The sequence below is a fragment of the Cimex lectularius genome, unplaced genomic scaffold (assembly GCF_000648675.2).
Source record: "Cimex lectularius strain Harlan isolate CLEC.00 unplaced genomic scaffold, Clec_2.1 scaffold58, whole genome shotgun sequence".
Lineage (NCBI taxonomy): Eukaryota > Metazoa > Arthropoda > Insecta > Hemiptera > Cimicidae > Cimex > Cimex lectularius.
In genome coordinates this window covers 604,292-625,104 of record NW_019392696.1, presented here as the reverse complement: position 1 = coordinate 625,104, position 20,813 = coordinate 604,292, and the positions used below count along the sequence as shown (strand labels likewise).

The following is a 20,813-nucleotide window of genomic DNA, read 5'->3' as shown; positions in this document are numbered from 1 at the left end:
ATTCAAGAAAATTGCTGGCAGACTCAAGAATCACCCACCCCCGGGTGTGGCCGTCCAGACCTCAGTCTTCTCTGTCCAGCCACGGAGGTTGTGCTCCAGGTGCTATTAACAGCAAGGTCAATTCAGCATGCATGTTTCCAAAACATAGTCACAATCATTCTTAACCTTCATTTCTATTTACATATCATTCATTCAATAGGGTGGTGGAATACTCAATATTCCTCCATCACCCTTTACATCAACTTAATTGAGGGTCAATGGCACTCAATATTCCATCATCGACCCTCTCATATCACACATTCATGCTAATAAATACCTTCACTCTAAGCTAGTATACACAACTATTATTTCTATATATGGAACAACCCCGTTTTCTCCAAGAATCAGAAAAGGGGACCCAAACACTCACTGGAGTGCTCAAGTACAATTCTTATATTTGATGGCATCCCTGCGCACTCTCTGTATGGAGCCAAGAAATTGCACCATTCAATGCATGCCAGATACACATGGGCTTTGGCACAAAGGTAAGTGTCCATGGCCTATTCTTAACCTGGTGTGGAAAATAAGATTCTTCTAATTATTAAAGTATGTGACGAGTAAGCTTCCTTCCAGATTTAGGTTTTTTTTAATTTTTGACATGTTTTTACCAATCTGTTTGTGTAACATTTTGGCCTAATTTCAAGGATATTTTTTGTTCTGTTGTTTCTAATTAAAGTTGTTGATTCATTTCAAATTTTTTTGTTGAGAGTGTGAGTACATTTTGAATGTGATTTAATTCAAGAGATTTGTCATTTCTATTCTGAACATTTAAATTTAAATCAATTTATATTCTACTGCTTTTTTGCTTAAAATCAAACCAATGACAATCCAATTATTAAAATACTTTTTGCATATTTTGAGTTATCAATTGGACAAGACAGCACTGACCTTTTTTGCACTCCCCTCGTATTAAAAATCATATTTTAATTTGCACAGATAGACTCATTACTATACAATGTTTGCAAATCCACAAAATTATATTGTAGGCATTAAAAATATTGTCTATAATTTATCTATTATAAAATAGACGGTTTCTTTCATATGGATTAAAGGTCTTTACAGCTAATGTGCTACACAGTTTTGCAACACTGAAACATATTGTCTACACAGATTCTTCTTTTCCAACTTTTAGAAACTAAAAACAAAAACAAAAAAATGGTAAACTGTATTATACATCTCCAGATAAAGGAATGGCTTATAAGACACTTTTCCTCTTGTGAAAATAAAGTCATGGTTTAGCAACCATGACAAAAAAAGAGATTACCACCATTAACGACATTTGCGCTGTGTACCTTCATAAGATTGGGAGGAAACCACATCCCAATCATGAGATGGAATAAAGGAGGACCTTAAACACATAATGCCTCACTGTGGCATAGGAACCCACACTATCAATGAGCACTTCATACAGAAGGATAAAAAGAAAATAAGTAAACAATGTTATTCACTCATTAGACACAAACAATACAAGAACCTCCTAACAAATTTCAGAAGAAAGGAAACAAGAGAATGCATCAAAGGAAGCAAGAAAAAACGCAAAATCCTGACAGGTTTCTTGACAGACATTGCAGACTGAGTGGGCATCTGATGAAGAATGGTATAACCCAACATGGCATGTGCAGATTCTGCAAAAACGCAGTACCACACCAACACACCTACTAACAAACTGTGGTGCCATACTTGCCCGCAGGAAGTATTGTGAAATGTACAATGTGTCTTTAGAAGAAATTCAACCACTGAAACCAGGCCTACTAGTTTCCTTGATGAAATAGGACTCACCAGTCATCAGCTATCACACCCTGATTAATACATTTGCTGACTCTGGGAACCCCAGTTTATTATTAACAACTTTTTGTGTGATGTTAAGGTATAGTTTGTGATGTTAAAAAGTAAATTTGTTACTCAATACTATTATGGCTATATAAAATCTTTTGATACCAAATTAAAAAAAGTTATCAATTATCAGAGATTCAAAGACATAGCTATTAGCTTATGGGCATTCGTTTAAATGTCTGATCACTATGTTAGTGTTAGCATAAAGAATATGCAATTGTATACAAATCCGGGCTTTAGTTATAACATTTTACGTAACTTTTATGGCTAGGGATCTGTTTGATCGAAACGCAGTTTGAATTTGAGCGGATCGTTTGTTGTATTGTGGTAACTGGCGTAACGACGATAATAATTTTTGTTACTTTTCATCAATTCGTTTCTGTCGAGCTCAATTAAAATCATCGCATTTAAACAAAAACGCTTACGGTTTGTAATTTAATTGAAATTGATTTAAAACTATTGTTGTTGAAATTTTCTTTTTGTTGGTAACAGGTCCTTGGGTAAAATCGTAGTTTCAAGGGCGGAGGTTGTAAGGCGCTGTCATCGGCGAAATTGTTGAGTTCTGTCGAGTTTCTAGGAGCCCTGGAAATTACCGATATTCACCACAACTGTTTTAGCGTTACCGTTTTAATTTTATTTTATTTCAAACACTACCAATTCGGATAATCAAGTGAGTACAGATTATTATTATTTTTTTTTTATTAAATAGAACATCCTCCCAGCCGATCTGGTACAACCTCGCCCCGTCTTCTTGTTATTGTTATTATTTAATTACGATTTTTTCATCAGAGACACTCTTTTGATCAGGTAATCGGCGAGACGGATGAACGTTCCCATTTAAGGCAACACTTTCTCAGACGATTTTTACAACAGAAACGGTCCGTTTTGCCTGTTGCCGTTTACGATTTTTTTCTGCCCTTTGACTGCGTTCTTCCCGCAAGGGAGGGATTAAAAAATGTAATTTATTTATGTAACGGGATGTTTCTCAACGCATAATTCTAACTTCCCTTCAAGTTTTCCGCTTTTCTAATTATTCGGTTGTACTACGATCTTTTTTCCGCTTTGCAAGAATGGAGAAAACAAAAAAAAAATACCTGTTTTCTTTCTTGTAGTTTCAAGGTTATAATACGTTTATTATTCAATATCGGGCATTTTTCAATTTTTTCCTATTTTTCTCTCTCATTTTTTCTTATCGCTTCGATACGTCCATCTTTTTAGCAAGCGTTGCGGAAATTTTCCCAACAGCCTTGGATTCTTTGGACGATTCCCATTGAAATTGGTGAATTCCTCTAATGGGTTCAAGTGAGTCATCAGAGTGTTTCTATCTACTCAAATGATTATGATCATAACTGGAAAAAAATACTTTAAACATTATCTACCATGCACAATGTCAAGACACTTTATTCTTCAATATTCTTTTATTTTCCGTTTATAATTACTCCAAAGGATAGATCAAATTTGTAAAAAGTAACTGCTGATAATTTATGCATTTTTCTACTTACAATACAAACAAAAAATTGTCTTAAATTGACTTTAAGTGGCTTACTTTATATTTTGTTAATTTGTTTTTTTAAACGTAGAAAATATAAAAGATAAAGGTGAATTTCAAAGTGGTGACATGTTCGGGTGAGTTTTGTTAGATAACTGGCAACGCGATCGTCCCTGATCATACTGGTCTTTCTACAACTGTTGGTTTTGCCTGTCAAACGTGTTGCAGCTTCTTGCAGAGCAAATGATAAGTGATAATCACACTACTTTCATTAAAATTATTTAAAAAAAATATATATAAAAATTTGCTGAGAATTCCTGCCTCTCCTACTTATACACCAGTACAAAATAGTCTTAATTTTTCATTATTAGGGGAGTAGAATTTTTTCCCTGTTGTGAATATCTATTTTTTAAGAATGAAGGGTCCAATTAGTTCTTTGAGATAATGGACATGTAAAACCCCAAGCGTGATTGACCCCGATTATCCGAATCTTCCTATTCTCAGCGCCTTGGCCTGTCAAACACGTTTCAGTGTTTTATCATTATTTATTTTGTAGTACCACCAGTATTTTATCATTGATCATTCTACAATATTTCAATCGGTTAATATAGAAAGTTGTACCAATGTGTACTTTTTTTACCTAATACAAAATTTATGCATTATAAAGCTGAACAAAATAAATAGTTTTAATTTATTTTTTATATTGTGAAATTTTTCTATATTTTAAGAATGAAATGGTCCAATTAGTTTTTTGAGGTAATGGACATGCAGTATGAACGTATTGGTTTTGCCTGACAGGCGCGTTTGAACATTTTGCTGTTATTTTGTATGTACAGGAAGAGCAAAATGATAAGTGACAATCAATCTACTTTCTTTCCATTACATAAAGTTTATTTTCAAAATATCATCTGCTGAGAATTCCTTTGCCTTAGAGAAAGCCTTCTCTTATTTATACAGCCATACAAAACAGTCTTAATTTTACATTAGAGAATTTTAAATGTTATCACTTTTTCACATTTGACTTACTAATTTTTTCTATTAAATATTTGCAATTAATTCTACATCATTTATTTTTATTCGTTAAATCATCATTTCACAGAGCAAATGGTCAGTGGCGATCATGCTACTTTCATACGTTCATAAATTTATTTAACACTAATCGTACCATGACCGGTTGAAAACTTTTGTTTAGAAAATTCTCCTAAATTTTCATTTGCTTTTCACATTTGACCATGATTTTTTCTATTAAATATATACAATTAATTTTACATAATAAATGATCAGTGACAATCATGCTACTTTGTATATCTTTCATCAAATTTATTTAACTTCTGGCTGCAGTTTAAAACAAAATATGCGCGAAAGAAAAGAAAAAGAAGGAAAGCACGAAGAGGGCTGGCGATGACCTCAGCTGTTTGTTGGCCCATAAACTTCCCACTTATATATATTTAACTTCATACCATGACAGGTTGTAAACTTTGAGTAGAAAATTCACATTAAATGCCATTGCTTTTCACATTTGACTTCATGATTTTTTCTATTAAATAGGCGCAATTAATTCTGCATCATTTATTTTTATTTGTTAAATCATCTTTTTGCAGAGGAAAGATCAATGACAATCACGCTACTTTCTATACATTCATCAAATTTATTTAACATTAAACGTACAGTTGCCGGTTGTAAACTTTTGATTAGAAATTTTTCATAAAATGGTATCACTTTTTCACATTTGACTTAATGAGTTTTATCTATTAATTACATGCAATTAATTCTACATAATTTACTTTTATTTATTAAATCATTTCACAGAGCAAATGATCAATGACAGTCATGCTACTTTGTATACCTTTCATAAAATTTATTTAATACTAAATGCACCATGACTGGTTGTAAAGTTTTGATTAGAAATTTCATATAAAATATCGCTTTTTCCATTTGACTTCTTAATTTTTTAATTAAATATATACAATTAATTGTACATCATTTATTTTTATTTGTTAAATCTGATAAACACGTGTAGCCTAGCATTATTTACCACGATAGGTCATTTCACCAAGATAAATATTTACTGAATAAGAGCATTGGAGACAAAATTCTAATGCTATTTCATATTCTATGTATTATATGAGTTTGCTGTCCACTTCTGCAATGACTGTTGCATAGTATGCGCAATTCAAAATATCTGTGAATTGAAATTTAATAAAGTGGGTACAATTTGCAATTGCAAGTATCGTTTTAGTGGAATGAAATGGTAAAAAACTAAATATTGTCGGTAGTTAGTTTATATTTTGCTTTTTAGGGCGTTATTTCATTACCATTACGCTAGTGTTATTGTTTACCCAGAAAAAAAGTCTCAAAACTATCAAGTGTCCAAATGCTTAGAAGAAATAAGAAATAAATAACATAAGCGAAGAGTTTTCAAGAACTGATGACATAACTGAAGTGGATATATTATTTGGAAAGAAAATATTGTGAATAAACGTGGTGTATGAAAAAGAATGAGATTGCTTTCAAGTTCTGAAGAAGAGAATAAAACAAAATAAATAGATCAGTAAAAATTATCAGTATATTTCAATTGATGGAACTGCATGGGAATGAAGAAGAAAAATGCAATGGGTACTACACCTGGAAGAGTGCACTCAAAATGTTAAGAGAGTTAAAAAAGTTAAAAGAGTGCAAAATATTATATTTTCAGAGAAGAGCCAGGTCCAACAGGATATGCAAAATGTAATATTATGAAAGGTAGGATGAAGATTGTATTTTCATTGATTATTGACCACCACATCATGAAACATATAAGAACAGCACTATAGAAGAAGCAAATGAAGTTTTAGAAACTGAACTCGAGCGAAATTAGATTAAAAAGCCAAGATCTAAATTAGCGAAATTAGATGCATTTGTTGCAATTTTATATGTGTGGTACATATGAAGCAAACAATTTGAAAGTTTCTTTTTTGTGGAGTAGAATATAGGGTCCTAAATTTTTCTCAGAAACCATTAGCAAAAATTGTTTTATAGAAATTCTCAGATTTATCTGCTTTGATAAACAAGAATTTTTTCCCTATTGAGAATATCTATTTTTTTAGGAATGAAATGGTCCACTTAGTTTTTTGAGATAATGGTCATGCAGCATGACCGTCCCTGATCATAAAAGTCTTTCCATTCTTGTTGGTTTTGCCTGTCAAACGTGTTTCATTATCTTGCAGAGCAAATGATCAGTGACAATCACACTACTTTCTATACCTTTCATCAAATTTATTAAAATAAAAAAAAAATACTGAGAATTTCTACCTTCTCCTATTTATACAGCGGTACAAAATAGTCTTAATTTTACATTACATTAGGGGAGTAGAATTTTTTCCCTGTTGTGAATATCTATTTTTTAAGAATGAAAGGGTCCAATTAGTTCTTTGAGATAATGGACATGTAAAACCCCAAGTGCGATTGGCCCCGATCATCCGAATCTTCCTATTCTTTTCGGTTTGACCTAATACAAAATAGATAGTTATAATTTAGTTTTTTTATTGTGAAAATCTATTTTTTAAGAATGAAATGTCCAATTTGTTTTTTGAGATAATGGACATGCAGTATGATTTGTATTCGTTTTGCCTAATAGACGTTTCAACATTTTGTCATTTCTTGTGTGTTATTTTGTATGTACAGGCAGATCAAAGTAATTAGTGATGATCAATCTATTTTCTTTCCATTACTTAAAGTTTATTTAAAAAAAAAAAAAATCATCTGCTGAGAATTCCTTTGCCTTAGAGAATGCCTTCTCCTATTTATACAGCTGTACAAAACAGTCGTTTTAAGAATGATATTTCTCGATGAGTTCTCTGAAATAATACATGCAGGTTTAGTCGTCCCCAATCATCCTAGTATTTTTCTGTTCTCCATGTTTTCTGGTAGAAATGTTGTGCCATTATGCATCTTTAGTTGTCAGTTCATAATTTATTTGGTTTTTACAGGCAGAGCAAAGTGATCAGCAATGATTAGTTTCATTACGTCCATGAATTACTTCACTATCTCAAAAGTTAAAGAACAAAATTAAGTTTTTTTAACTTAACACAATCTACTTTCTTTCACCAAATTTATGAGTAGTTTTTATTAAAAACGGAAATACTCTCTTATGCCTTATGCTTTTGTCTCCTTTTACAGAATAAGAAATAGTATAATTTTACATTTGAAAGCTTGTACATGTATACATTTTCAAATCGCATTTACAAATTATGAAGCAGTATGTCATGAACATAGTATTCTTGTGTAGTCTGTGATGATAAAACTGCAGCTTATCTGCCATATGTGTTTTTTTCCATTTTCTCTGGTTGGAATGTGTGTTATTATGCAGAGTGCACGGATAAATCTACAATATTTAAATATGACAAAGCTGAATTGATGGTGTTTTTTCTTTAATTACTATAATAATCAATAAATCATAATCAGTAAATTTATTGAAAAGAAAGAACTCTGTCGAAAATTAATGTTTTCTTTTGCTTTTAGTCCGTACAAACTATCCTAAAATTACATTAAATCTGCGGAGTATATCCCCCCCATTTGTTCTCCTCCACCAATTGTGAAAAATATGTTTCTATTTATTTAAAAGTGCATTCAAAGTAGCTATATCAAGAAATGTACTGTCAAATGATAAATTCTGGCAACTTGGTCAGCCTCATTGATTTTATATGTGCTTAGACATTTTATTTCCCATTTGGAAAATCGATCAGTGTGTTAATTTGTAGGTTGCTTTATTTTGTCCTTTGTCAAAATACATATTTAAAAAAAAATATTTTTTTTTTAAATAGCTCTTAGAAGATGTGAAGTATTTCAAGGATGAAAGGTTCCTGTGAGATGATGAACCGTCCCAGATCATCCAATCTGCTTATTTGTGCTGGTTTCAGTTCCATTCTGTCAGACATTTTCCAAGCCTTCGAACTAGTGGTTGGTACATGTGTTATTTTGCATGTACAGGCATACCCAAACAATCAGGGATGACTATATAGTAGACTATATTTCAAGAATTAAGGGACAAAATTGAAACAATGTACTTTTTTGTGTGTGTTGTTTTTTACCTAACACAAATACCATTTCTCATCAGCAAAATTAACGAGTAAATACCAAACTGAGAATTTTGCATTGCAGTGCATTATATAATTTTCTTTTATGCAAAAGTATGCTTAGTGAATTTAAAAACCCCTCTCAAAATGCTAAAAATCCTCAGTATTCCAAAGGTGTCAATATCTTGTAAACCCTATTGTGGCCCATATTGAAATAATAAACTTTTTTCACTCTTATACCAAAAGTGGACGCCTCTGAATAATGGACATTATTTCATTCCCCAAGAGTGTACGTTACATGGAAGTTTTACTGTATAAATTGTTCACATTACGTTAGGGGTGGTTGCAAATGTTTATTTAAAAATTGTTTGTTTCTGCATACAGATAAAAAATTTACCCTTTGTAAAAGTATCTGTCTATGAATAAAATGGATCATGGTATGGTCTTGATTATCCGCGAGTAAAAAAGTGGTCGATAATTTAACACTAAAAATACAAATATCTGTCCTGTAGTGAGTGTAAATGAAACCCCATTGGCTACCACTGACCTTGTGTGTTATCTTAGACTTTTCATGGATAAATGACTGACTTGGAAACTGAAAAGACAAGAACCCTGACATGATAAATGATTAATAATAATACTTGACTCACGATCAAAATTAGACATTGAAAACCAACTTTTAATTTATAAGACCATAAACCTCTGGGCGTTTATGGAACACAAACCATACGGTTGTGGAGCTCAACTAAGTATTCTAATTTCCAATGTGGTGTCAGGTTGTCATTTTAAAATTCTCCGTCAAATTCTAAATACCTCCTTTTTATGTTTCAAATCTCGTTATCCGTAAAAACCTACACACCCAGTTTGTATATGACCTCATCAAAACTTGCCAAAAAATTGTTTTATCTATCACTAAACATCCAAAATAATATACCAGTACGATAATTATCTTTTCCAACCCTACCAGAAAATCCTCGAAATTAATTGAAGCAAAAGTTGTTCCGAGACATTCTCAGTGATTAATGATGAGGTTTCAATGTGAATGCAACAAGTGGCTCAAACGACACAATCAGCATAAATCAAAAATATTTACCTAATAAAATATTTGTAGTTGTATTTGTTGTAAATGTTAAAAATATATAAAATAAAAAAGTATGCTAAAATAATACAACTGCTAAACCAATGATTTTTTTCTCTTCTGTTAATCATTTTTATTTTTTTAATATAAATAAGAAGCACTAATTTTTTTTCATCCTGATAAAAATAAAAATATTAACTTTTTGTAAAGAAATATGTTTTAATGATTTTTAAAGATGAATATCTTAATCTTGATTAATCTGAATACGCGGTTGAAATTTTAGATGTTCACTTCGATTTTCTTTATCTTAAATTGCAAATAGAATTTAAACCAATCATTTATAGCAAGGTAGAAATTATATTCTTCTTAACAAAGCCGGCTGATCAAGCTGCGGTTTTTGTTCTCTCCTTTTATATTCTATTTCACAGAGTTTAGCTCAAAGCAGTCAATGTATTTAAAATTAATGTTTTTATGTAAGGTCTTGGTTGAAATGAAAAAGTTAGTGTACACTAGCCGAAGGATGTGGGTTCGAATCCCGGTCATTACATAAATTAATCAATTAAAAGAGGTAATTTTGTCAATCAGACGATTAAATTTAATGGAATCATTTAAAATATTTAAACATAGATCAGGCTATTTTAAGGAGGTATGTCTTCAAACATCTTGATGGTGTAATCAATTTTTTTTTAATCACTGAATATATTGTCCTTAATTATGATTTTTTTTTTTGTAAACTACTCTTGACTCAAGAAAGAATGGATTAAATTGCACACACCCTACTTGTTATTTATTATTGTTATTTTAATACAATAAACTATACACAAGAAAAATATACGATTTACCGTGTTGTTCATTGAAACTATCAAAAACTCGGTTTTCCCCCATAACTGTATTGTTCTCAATTAAAATTCATTTTGTAAAAATGAACAAGACGCATCTTGTTTTCTTTTTTTGTAAACGTTGAAACAATGCCGTGTTTCAGTATTTTCTTATAAATTATCTACTTATTCTGTTTCAAAACGAGTGCCTATTATCTAACGAAGATTTCTAAAATGCCAAGATAATACTTTGTAATTGCAGATTGCTTATCTTATATAATTTATCAGGAGAATGGCTGCAAATAAGGGTGGTAATAGGGCAGAGGGGCGGGAAAACACTAAACTTAGTCAAGATATATTCAATTATTTGTTGAAATTTTTAGTGTTGTATGATTGAAAAATTAGTCTGTGGCATGTGGCTAGAAATTAACCTAGTTAAAAAAAATAATTACGCATGATATCAGTTTTGATATCTATCGGGTTTTAAAAAAAATCAATTCAATTTTATTATCATCGATTTGTATTCTAGAATGTAAACTGTTTATACTGCAAATACTAAACACAAGCCTTTGAAATTTTGTACAACTTATCTTATTATCAATCGTCATTTCAAATCTGTCGGGAATTCTGTTCGGAAGTCAGTCCTTTCTCGGAAGAGTACAAGGTGGGTGGCTTCAACTAATTCAGTTTGCAATTGTACCTCATTGACTGTAATTATTAACATCGTACGTGTAATTTGTTGCACTGAGTTTTACACAATTGACTTGCAGTTTTTCAAGAGTGGGCGTTTCTGTTACTGATTTTCTTGGTAACAAATTACTTAATTCAGATCGCAGTTAAAAGTAAAAATTATGTTTTTTTCCAAGGTAAAAAATATTCTATAAATGTGATTATATAAAAGAAAATATATATTGTTTAAATTAGTGCTTATGTGTTTACATTTATTACAAATTATGTAAGTTTTTGTTTTGTTTAATGTTTCAGCGTTCAAACATGGCGAGCAGGAGTGGACCTCAGCGTCCAAATGGAACTGCTCAAACAAAAATTTGTCAGTTCAAATTAGTTCTGTTAGGAGAATCAGCTGTGGGTAAATCCAGTTTAGTCCTTAGGTTTGTCAAAGGGCAATTCCATGAATTTCAAGAAAGCACAATCGGGGGTATGTTAACGCATAAAAATAATTAATAAAAAAATGGAAGTGTAATAATTTTTTTTTCAGCCGCTTTTCTAACGCAGACAGTCTGCCTTGATGATATGACTGTCAAGTTTGAAATATGGGACACGGCAGGGCAGGAAAGGTATCACAGCCTTGCACCTATGTACTACAGAGGTGCTCAGGCAGCAATAGTAGTTTATGATGTCACAAACCAGGTAATTTTTTTTAAATATCCTGTTTTGAAAAGTGATTTTAATGTTTTTATTTTAGGACACATTTGGCAGAGCGAAAACGTGGGTCAAGGAACTACAAAGACAAGCTTCACCAAACATAGTTATAGCATTAGCAGGGAATAAGTCTGACCTTGCAAACAAGCGCAGTGTCGAGTTGGAAGAGGCTCAGGCCTATGCAGAAGAGAACGGGCTGCTTTTTATGGAAACATCAGCAAAAACAGCAATGCACGTCAATGAAATTTTCTTAGCGATAGGTATAAGTCGAATTATATTACATTCAATTATTCCAGGGCTAAATTTCAAATTGAAAATTCGCATAGTTTTTAGTTCAGTTGAGTAAATAGAATGATAGTCCAAATAGTAAGAATGTGTAGTTTGATAGTCTAAATATTAATTGAACTTCGCTCACACCAAATGTATAAAGAAATTGGTTTAATTTTAATGTTTTACATTTAAGAAGAAATGATATTAAGTGAAAAAAACGATATTAAGTGAAACCCCTCTATAGCAACCTCTCTTAACAGACAAGTTTTGCATCCCTGGCAAAAAAGATTAATTTTTCTACATTTTAACCCTTTCATACTGGTCGCGGACACTGCCATCAGCCCCAGTTAGAATAGTTCACCCCTCTATATGGGGTAAAACATTTTAGGAAGGTAGGCTAGATATGCAATTCTTTCCTGAGAAATAATAACAGTTATGTTTAAATTTAATGTTTGATTCATCTATTAGGAAATTCATTTCTTTGCCCTTTTTTATTAAGTGCTACTTTTTTTTTCCATAAGTAACATTCGCCCTCACATCCTGTTCCTTGTTTGTCTGAACTTGTTATTGTAATATATTTTTTCAATAACATAGGTACATTTTCAAAGCTTCTCTTTCGTGGGGGTGATGAAGATGAAAATCTAGGAAGTAGGAGGTTTGTGTCTCCCAAGCACTACAGCCTTGTTTTTTTCTTAATTCAATTCAATTGGCTCAATCCTTCCCTCTCAGAATTATTAGGTCATTGATTGTTGTTGCTACCATTCCATTCATGAAGATGACATGAGTAGCTCTCCCCCTTCTCATTGGATAACCTACAATGGGGTCGTCATTGAAAAACCCATTTCATGTAGATGTTTAGATGCCAGTGACCAGTAGTCCTATCACTCCTCTGAATTTAGCTCTCTCTCTCTCTCTCTCTCTCTCTCTCTCTATAGTTTGCTGGTTTTGAGGGTTCTTTTTGCACCTCTAGAGTTTATCCACTTCTCATTTTGTTCTAGGAGGAATAAATTGTTCATGCATTTGACGGCTCTTTTCCCCCTTATTTTTTCTAGAAATTACTTTGCTAAAGCTTCTCTTTTACAAAGAAGCCCCTCTGCTCTAACATGGTTGACTCTGATTGATGGAAATTAGGATTGTCACCTTATTATTATTTACAGTTAATTAAGGTTTTAAGTTGAGATAAAAACTTAAAACCTTAATTAATTGTAATATATTAATTGGTCAAGCGGACCACGAAATCAGTGAACTTATTATTATTACTATTATATTGATTTAAAAAAATTAAACCCTTCCTGACCGGGAATCTCTTAATAATGGACAAAAAACTTATTTTTTGCTCGTTATAGAGAGGTGTCAACATGTTTTTCTTCGATGTGGTAATGATTTTGATTTCCATCTGAATCAATCTATTTAAATGCAAAACAATTTTTTAATTTTATGCCCAGCTTATTTGACTTATTTTTGTGTTATATATTTATTCATGTAAAAAGTAATACAAATTCAGTGATTATACTATAATTAATTAATTAGCGTAATATTTGTAATTTCAGCAAAGAAACTCCCGAAAAGTGACCAAAACGCTGGAAACGCAGCTTCTCAAGGACGTAGATTGGCAGAGACAGAGACGACAGCCAAAACCTCATCATCGTGTTGCAAGTGATTACTTACACTGAAAATAGTCAATATCACAAAGCTTCGGTAATAAATTAAAAAAAAAAAAATCCAAAACCAATGTTTAACGTTAATTACAAATATGCTGTCATCGTATTTTTCAGATGGACAATATTCTTGGATGGTAGTGTACAAAAAAGCCTTCATTTTTCGATCAGGGCTTCAGTTGCGATGAAACTAAAAAACAAAGAGGGTTGTGTTGGTGATTTGGGCACTATATTTAAACAGTACTATTCCACTTTTTCTTAAAACACATAAAAAGAAAATAATATAATAAACACAAGCAAAAAAAAAAGGGGGAAAGTAAATGAACAGAAAATAAATATATTTTTTTTATTTTACTAATCATATTATTTGGCAAAAATTTTTAATAAAAATCAATTCATTCCATTTTTGTACATGTAAAGTGTTGTAGGGTAAAAACTTGTGCGTTTTAAAAGAAAAAAAAAAGCAATCTCCAGTTCATTTGTGTTTCTCTACATGTAAATTAAGAGAAAACATAATAAAACCAAAATAATATAATTTGAAAAAGTAAATGATAGAAATAAATAATAACTTGGTAAAGTCAGAATGTTAAACATTAAAAAAAAAAAAATTCAATTTTTCTGTTGACTGTGTAGTAGTTGTTTAAATGAATTTAGCTTAAAATTGAATACTGCTGCAATTATGTTTAAAAAATCTTTTTGCAATGTTTAATCATTTTTCTTTTACAGAGTACTGTAAGAGTGTACTGATTTATAAATGAGTGGATTACATTTGTGTGTTACAAGTTTTACAATCTTGAATGAATGATTTAAAAAAAAATATTAAGCCAATTTATAAAGAAATGTATTTAATAATATAAGAAAAATAATTTCACTCAGGCAATTAATTTGGGCACTTTCACCATTATAGATAATCCAACGGCCGTGATCTGCCTGCAAAATTTAAACCCTGTGTTATGTTTATTGACAATTAATTTGTAAATGACCAAAATCAATCTGCAGTTAATTAAAGATTTAACTACAAGGTATTGCAAATATTTACAAAAAGATTATATATGTACAAGAACAAATAAGGAAAAATGATGCATAAAAAGTTATTTTATTTTAAAATTTTATATGTTGTATGTTATTTTGTGATTATTGGAATTCTTATTATTTAAATATATTTATATAAATATATATATACCTATATATATATATTAGGGGAGTTGATCCCTTAATTTCTATTGTATTATATTAATTAAGAACAACAAATCTACTGTTTCTGTATTTTCAGAAATATATTTAACATTAATAAAAAAATTGAAAAAAGTTGTACAGGAAAATTCATATGAAATATAAGCGTATAATAAGTTTAAAAAGTGGTGTTTTATGTCCGATGAAAATTTCTGGTTTTAACTCATTCCTGCCATAAAACCACCATCCAGCTTATAATACTTTTTTATCCATGTAATTTTGGTGTTAGATGAATTTGAGTTTCCTTTCGAACAGTTTTGTCTTGACCCTAACCATCCCTAAACAGTTTTGACACACTTGGCATTATTACTACTTCTATAAACACTACTGAAGTATGCGGCAAACTGATCAGAAATGATAGCAATGATGGCTAGACCAAAGCCTTTTGCAATTTAGAAACTAGTTTCTAGAAGAGATAAACACAACGTTATTTTCTTGAACTAATGATTACAGAATTTAATAGATCATCCAGGATTACTTTCAAAAATTAATAATACCCTGCTATAACTTAAAAAATCTAAATTCTTTCTTCATTCATTGATTATACTTATCATAATCCAATATACAGAATTAAAAGAATATCTAATAAACTGCCTGGTGACTGATGTTTTTCCTACTTTACATATTTCAAAACGTTTAATTTTATATTTTAATTTTTCTTTAGATTGTTTACAGTATTGTTCATCTCATTAAGTATTGTTAGCTTTAAATTTATATAGGCTCAAATCCACACAGACATACAAACGTACCTGTGTTGAGCCCATTCTCTTCTTATAGTCCACATGCAATTCCAGTTCTTTGTAATTAACAATAAATTACTGGCAGGCCTCGACTGTCACCGATCTTTTGGCAGTCCGAGGGCAATCTTATCCCTCCAGGTTGGACTTCAGGGGAGGGGCTGTAAACACAGGTCAATTCAGCACCCAGCGCATGAAGTTCCAAGCCCTTTCGTACTCATGTTCATTCTTAAATACGTTGACTCCTACTTACATACATTGAATTGGGTGGTGGAGTACTCGATATACCTCCATCACTCTTTAGTCATATAACTCACCACCTGCTTTTCCTCCTTTAAATCCCATCTGTATAATCACCTCTCTCTCCAGAGACTTTATGTTAATATTTGATATTTTTGTTTAATATTCTGGTTATTTTTTCTTATGGCTTGCCTTACCTGTATATATTATTCCAAGAGTTTTATTTCATAGAAGGAACTTTATTTATTTCATGTATATTATTCTTAGGGGGCACCAGTCCCAGAATAAAGTTATTTTTCTTCTTAACTTGAGGGTCGATGGGTATGCAATATTGGCCATCGACCCTCTCACACCTCACATTCAGCTAATAAGTAAATTCACTCTAATAAATACATTCACACAAGCTAGATATACACAACTGTTATTACTACATACAATAGAACATGAACAACCCCATTTCCTCCAAGAATTGGAAGAGGGAACCTAAATACACACTGCCGGGCACAATTCTCATATCGGATGGCATTCCTTTTCCTACAGGAAAAGGCTCTCTGTATGGAGTCAAGGAATTGCTTCAATAAGGTGGTACACATTGAGCAACTCTGCATGCGGGCTTTGGCCCCCGTAAGTAGGTGCCGGTGTGTCAGCCTCGCATGACCTATTCCCACCCCTTCTTCTACGATTCAGAAACTCCGAGGGCCACATTGACAGTGCTCTTGATACGAGAGCTTTTCTGTCAATCTGGCCTAACGATAGCTTGAATGGTTAGAGCAGCAGCATATTGAGCCGAAGGTCGTGTGTTCCAGTCCTTCTCATGACACTAATCTTTTAATCTCAACCATACTTTATATACAATTATAAATCACTGAATAACTGATCTGGTTCAACAATAGAACTAATTAAAACATAATATAATTTTAAAAAAAAATAAATAAATGTCTAGTGCCAACCCCTCGAGTGACATCACTGATTGAAACCTGTCCAGCAACTGCAACTCGTCAGCGTTCTAAAACCTTTAGTTTTTATAATTTTTTTTTGTTTCCACACAAAACTTTGTAGTCTGTTAATCCGTTTTTCATTTGTATTTACATTTTAAAGCGAGATACAAGTTCCCACAATCATCGGCTTGTTGGAAATTTAAGTCTGAAAAAGAGTTTGAAGTGATGGTGTAGGTCTTCGCGAGGGTTCTACCAAAAGGGGGACAGTTTATCCTTTTAGTAGGAAATCTTCCACTAGTTTTTAATTGGTAAATTGAGTTTACCCACGCCTTGGCCTTCGTGTTTACCCTGAGATAACGTAAGATATTTTTCATCTCGATTTATTGTTTTAGATTAAAAGGACGTGTTTGAGAATAGGACTTATTTATGGCTGAAAGAGTGGTCGAATCCGACAATGCACAAACGCAGACACTAACCGTCGATCAAGTCGACGGGAACGGAAGTGAAGTAAGTAGATTTAAAATATATTTGGTTTCTTAATTAAATTTGTAGACTGGACAAGCACAATGGTTCTCTACCGGCAAACGAAAGCCGTTCAATATTTGAAGCGTCGTCTCTATTCGACAAACTCTCCTTTGGACCACATCAAAGTGTTGGATTTGTCGAGAATTGTAGCTGGGCCGTTTTGCACGATGCTGCTCGGTGATTTGGGCGCCGAGGTTTTCAAAGTCGAAGTGCCTGGTGTCGGAGATGAAACGAGGCTTTGGCCGCCACACGTCAATTACAATAAAGATGAAATGACGTGCTATTTCGGTGCCTTGAACAGGAACAAAAAAAGCATCTGCGTTAATTTTAAATCGAAGAAAGGCGTTGAGATTATACACAAGCTCGCAGAAAAATGTGATGTTCTCGTTGAAAACTTTGTCCCTGGGAAATTAGATTCAATCGGACTCGGTTATGAAGCGATAAATAAGACCGCTCCTCACATTGTTTACTGTTCGATAACTGGATTCGGCCCAAGAGGGCCTTATAAAGAAAGAATGGGTTATGACATAGTAGCAGCATCGGTTGGAGGGTTGTTCCACATTACAGGGCCGAAAGGTGGTGATCCTTGTAAAACTGGCGTCGCTATTACAGACTTATCGACAGGGCTTTATGCCCATGGTGCCATCCTAGCAGCACTTTTACAACGTGCGAAAACAGGAAAGGGACAAAAAGTCGATTGCAACCTTCTATCAACGCAAGTCGCTTGCCTGATCAATATCGGTAGCAATTATTTAAACGCAGGAAAAGAAGCGGTCAGATGGGGGACAGAGCATGAGAGCATAGTTGTATTTCAGAGCTTTAAGACTTGTGACGGATATATCACTATAACCACCGGTAACGATTCACAGTTTAAAACCTTATGCGAGAGATTCAGTATTGATCTGCATAAAGATGAAAAATTTAAAACGAATGCCCAGCGTGTAAAGAATCGAGATGAATTGTCAGCCATCCTAGATCCAATTTTCTTAAAACATACCAATGAGGAAGTTCTTAAATTACTCGACGGTGCGCCGTTGCCGTTTGGACCGGTGAACACAATGAAACAAGTAAGATAATTCCATATGAAAATTTATTGGAGCCAATTACTAAACGCTGTGATTTAACCAGGTGTTCGAAGATCCTCATATAAAGGAGATTGGCTTGGTCACCGAAAAAGTACTGGCCAACGGGACAAAATTCCGCATGGTTGGGCCTCCCGTCGAATTCAGCGACTCTTGCCTATCGGTCCGTTATCCACCTCCTGACAAAGGGCAACACACAAGAGAAATATTAACTGAAGAGCTAAAAATGTCCAATTCGTACATCGATAATCTTTATAATGAAAATGTCATACAATAATTTATTCTTACAAGGAATAAAAATTATTATTATTAATCTGTTGTATTGTCATAGTTAAAAGTTATAATTAAATATTTTTTGACTAGTTTTTGTTTTGTTTTAATCTCAAATTAATCAAATTTCCTGAAACTATTTTTTTTAAATATACTTTTGTAATACGTTGAAGACAGACTTATTTCTTACCAACTTAAAAATATATAATTTAAAAAAGTTCTTTTAAATGCGAATTCAGAGTCTGTTCGTACCTACCACAAAAATATAGTCATCATTCTGCTTAAAATGGTTTTTAAGCACATAATGAATGATAGACATATCATAGATATAAAGATTGCCATGTAAAATATAATAAACCTGTAGCATGATTTATCTCAAATCATTCTGTTCTGCATATTCTTACTAGTTTTGCATGTAAGATGAAATTTGTTGACCAGGCTGAAGAAAGAACAGGAGGAGCTGACAAAATTACCTCCTACCTGACTGGATCAATCTGAACAAAAATATCGAAATAATCAGAAACAGATTAATATTCTATAAATTCTATGTATTTTGACTTATGCTATTAGTAGAATTGTTTAATTGTTGTCAGTATAAATTATTTTCTCAGATCATACTGTTAAAAATTGTGTAAAAATTGCATTAGTACTATTATACTAATTTGTACTAAAAGAGTAATATAATTTTGGATAATTTGTGCTGAATAAAATAAAAAATAACCACATTTTAGCAGTTTATGTCTCAATATTTAACATTTCCAAATATTGTTTGTAATTATTTAATTAGACTTTTTAAGTTGTGTTTCTTTGTCTTGTTAGGATGTCAGGACAATCAAAGTTACGCTGAAAAAGCCGAAGACTGACAAACAGGTCAAGTGGACATCAGAGACAGTCGATAATGAACACCTCAACCGGAAAAAGTCAAAATGTATTAAAGTTTTTAAACGTTTGTCTTCCAGTTCTAACATCGGTTATTTCTTAGGCTGCTGCATATATGAAAAGCCGAGGGTGTTTGGAGAGAGTTCCTCCGAGGACGAGGGCGAATGCGAAAACTGCTTTGGCCACGTCGAGATGAAAAAAAAGAATAAAAAACCTCCTTCGCCCGAACCACCTGAAACACCTTCACCAACTTAATAACCCAACTAATAGCCTTCAGATTCGTTTCTTGCATAACTGCACCCGTAAACATTAAATTCTAACATAAAAAATTCAAATAAATGTCTTTAAAAACTGCCTTTGCATTATTAGAAATGTATTTCCCCCTTTTTTGTATGCAAAAAATATGAACAAAGGAGGTTTTATTTAATTTTTTAAGCCCCCCCATTATAAAATTATAGCTTACAATAATAACATTGATAAATATAATGAACTTTGTCAGATAACTATGTGTAATGTGTTCAAATTGATGAATTTTACTACAAAAAAAAAATAAAAAAAATATTGTTTCTCTTTTTACCAATGTAAATAATTTATCGGGATATTATTCCCCAGTGCTTAGTTTTCTCCATAAATAAGTGGCTATTGTGATTATTTATTAATTATATTATAAAAATAAGGTTAAAAAAATAAAGAAAAAATGTGAGAAGTTTTATTGTTAAATGCTCCAATCAACTCATAACTTCAATCATTGGCAGAGGATTTGTTGTGTTTATTTTCAAGGCATTTAAGCTTTTGTTATGTCATGATGCAGCATAGGATGTTTATTAAAAACTTTGTAATTGTTAAGATTGCAAAAACTTTTGCCTTATTTCCTAAAGTGTATTAAGTATAGTTAATTATCCATCCACTGTTTGATTTAAGTAACTTTACATTTGTTGATTTTTGTTTAAATGTAATTTTGTTTATTTTTAGTAGTATAGCTTCAAATTTTCGCCCCTTTTTAAGACAAAATTTGTAAACTCAAATTAATTATTTAATTTAAAATCAGCTTATCTTTTGTATATTTTTTTCTTTCTTTTAAATACAAATTATGATAAAAGGTTTTTCGAAAAAAACTGTCTGAACATATCACAGTACATACATCAGAGATTGTCTCATGTCAAATATATTTTAACTTAATTTAAAATCTGCATACCACCATACTATTTTAAAAATTAAAAAGAGAAAAAACTGTTTACAAATTTAATGTATTTAATATTCCTTCCACAGTTTACAACAAATAAAAATAGT

General features: G+C 31.9%; 3 protein-coding genes across 4 annotated transcripts; all 3 read left to right on the top strand.

The window, feature by feature from the left end:
- Window positions 1-2,395: 2,395 nt before the first annotated feature.
- Window positions 2,396-14,071, top strand: LOC106670615 (ras-related protein Rab-5C). Of its 2 annotated transcripts, none has more exons than XM_014401108.2 (6): window positions 2,396-2,542; window positions 11,296-11,467; window positions 11,528-11,679; window positions 11,735-11,951; window positions 13,512-13,659; window positions 13,737-14,071. In XM_014401108.2, exons 2-5 carry the CDS (start codon window positions 11,305-11,307, stop codon window positions 13,619-13,621), a joined length of 642 nt encoding a protein of 213 aa, XP_014256594.1. In that variant the 5' UTR covers window positions 2,396-2,542; window positions 11,296-11,304; the 3' UTR covers window positions 13,622-13,659; window positions 13,737-14,071. The 2 variants fall into 2 exon arrangements, with proteins under 2 accessions (XP_014256594.1, XP_014256593.1); XM_014401107.2 differs by lacking the exon at window positions 2,396-2,542 and adding an exon at window positions 11,050-11,177.
- A 3,111-nt stretch (window positions 14,072-17,182) lies between these two features.
- On the top strand, window positions 17,183-18,697 carry LOC106670613 (succinate--hydroxymethylglutarate CoA-transferase). Its single transcript, XM_024226037.1, has 3 exons — window positions 17,183-17,274; window positions 17,320-18,359; window positions 18,421-18,697. The coding sequence occupies exons 2-3, from the start codon at window positions 17,334-17,336 to the stop codon at window positions 18,649-18,651; spliced, it is 1,257 nt and encodes a 418-aa protein (XP_024081805.1). The 5' UTR covers window positions 17,183-17,274; window positions 17,320-17,333; the 3' UTR covers window positions 18,652-18,697.
- A 684-nt stretch (window positions 18,698-19,381) lies between these two features.
- Window positions 19,382-19,778, top strand: LOC106670616 (E3 ubiquitin-protein ligase PPP1R11-like). Its single transcript, XM_024226031.1, has 2 exons — window positions 19,382-19,411; window positions 19,464-19,778. The coding sequence occupies exons 1-2, from the start codon at window positions 19,382-19,384 to the stop codon at window positions 19,776-19,778; spliced, it is 345 nt and encodes a 114-aa protein (XP_024081799.1).
- The last annotated feature ends 1,035 nt before the right edge of the window (window positions 19,779-20,813 follow it).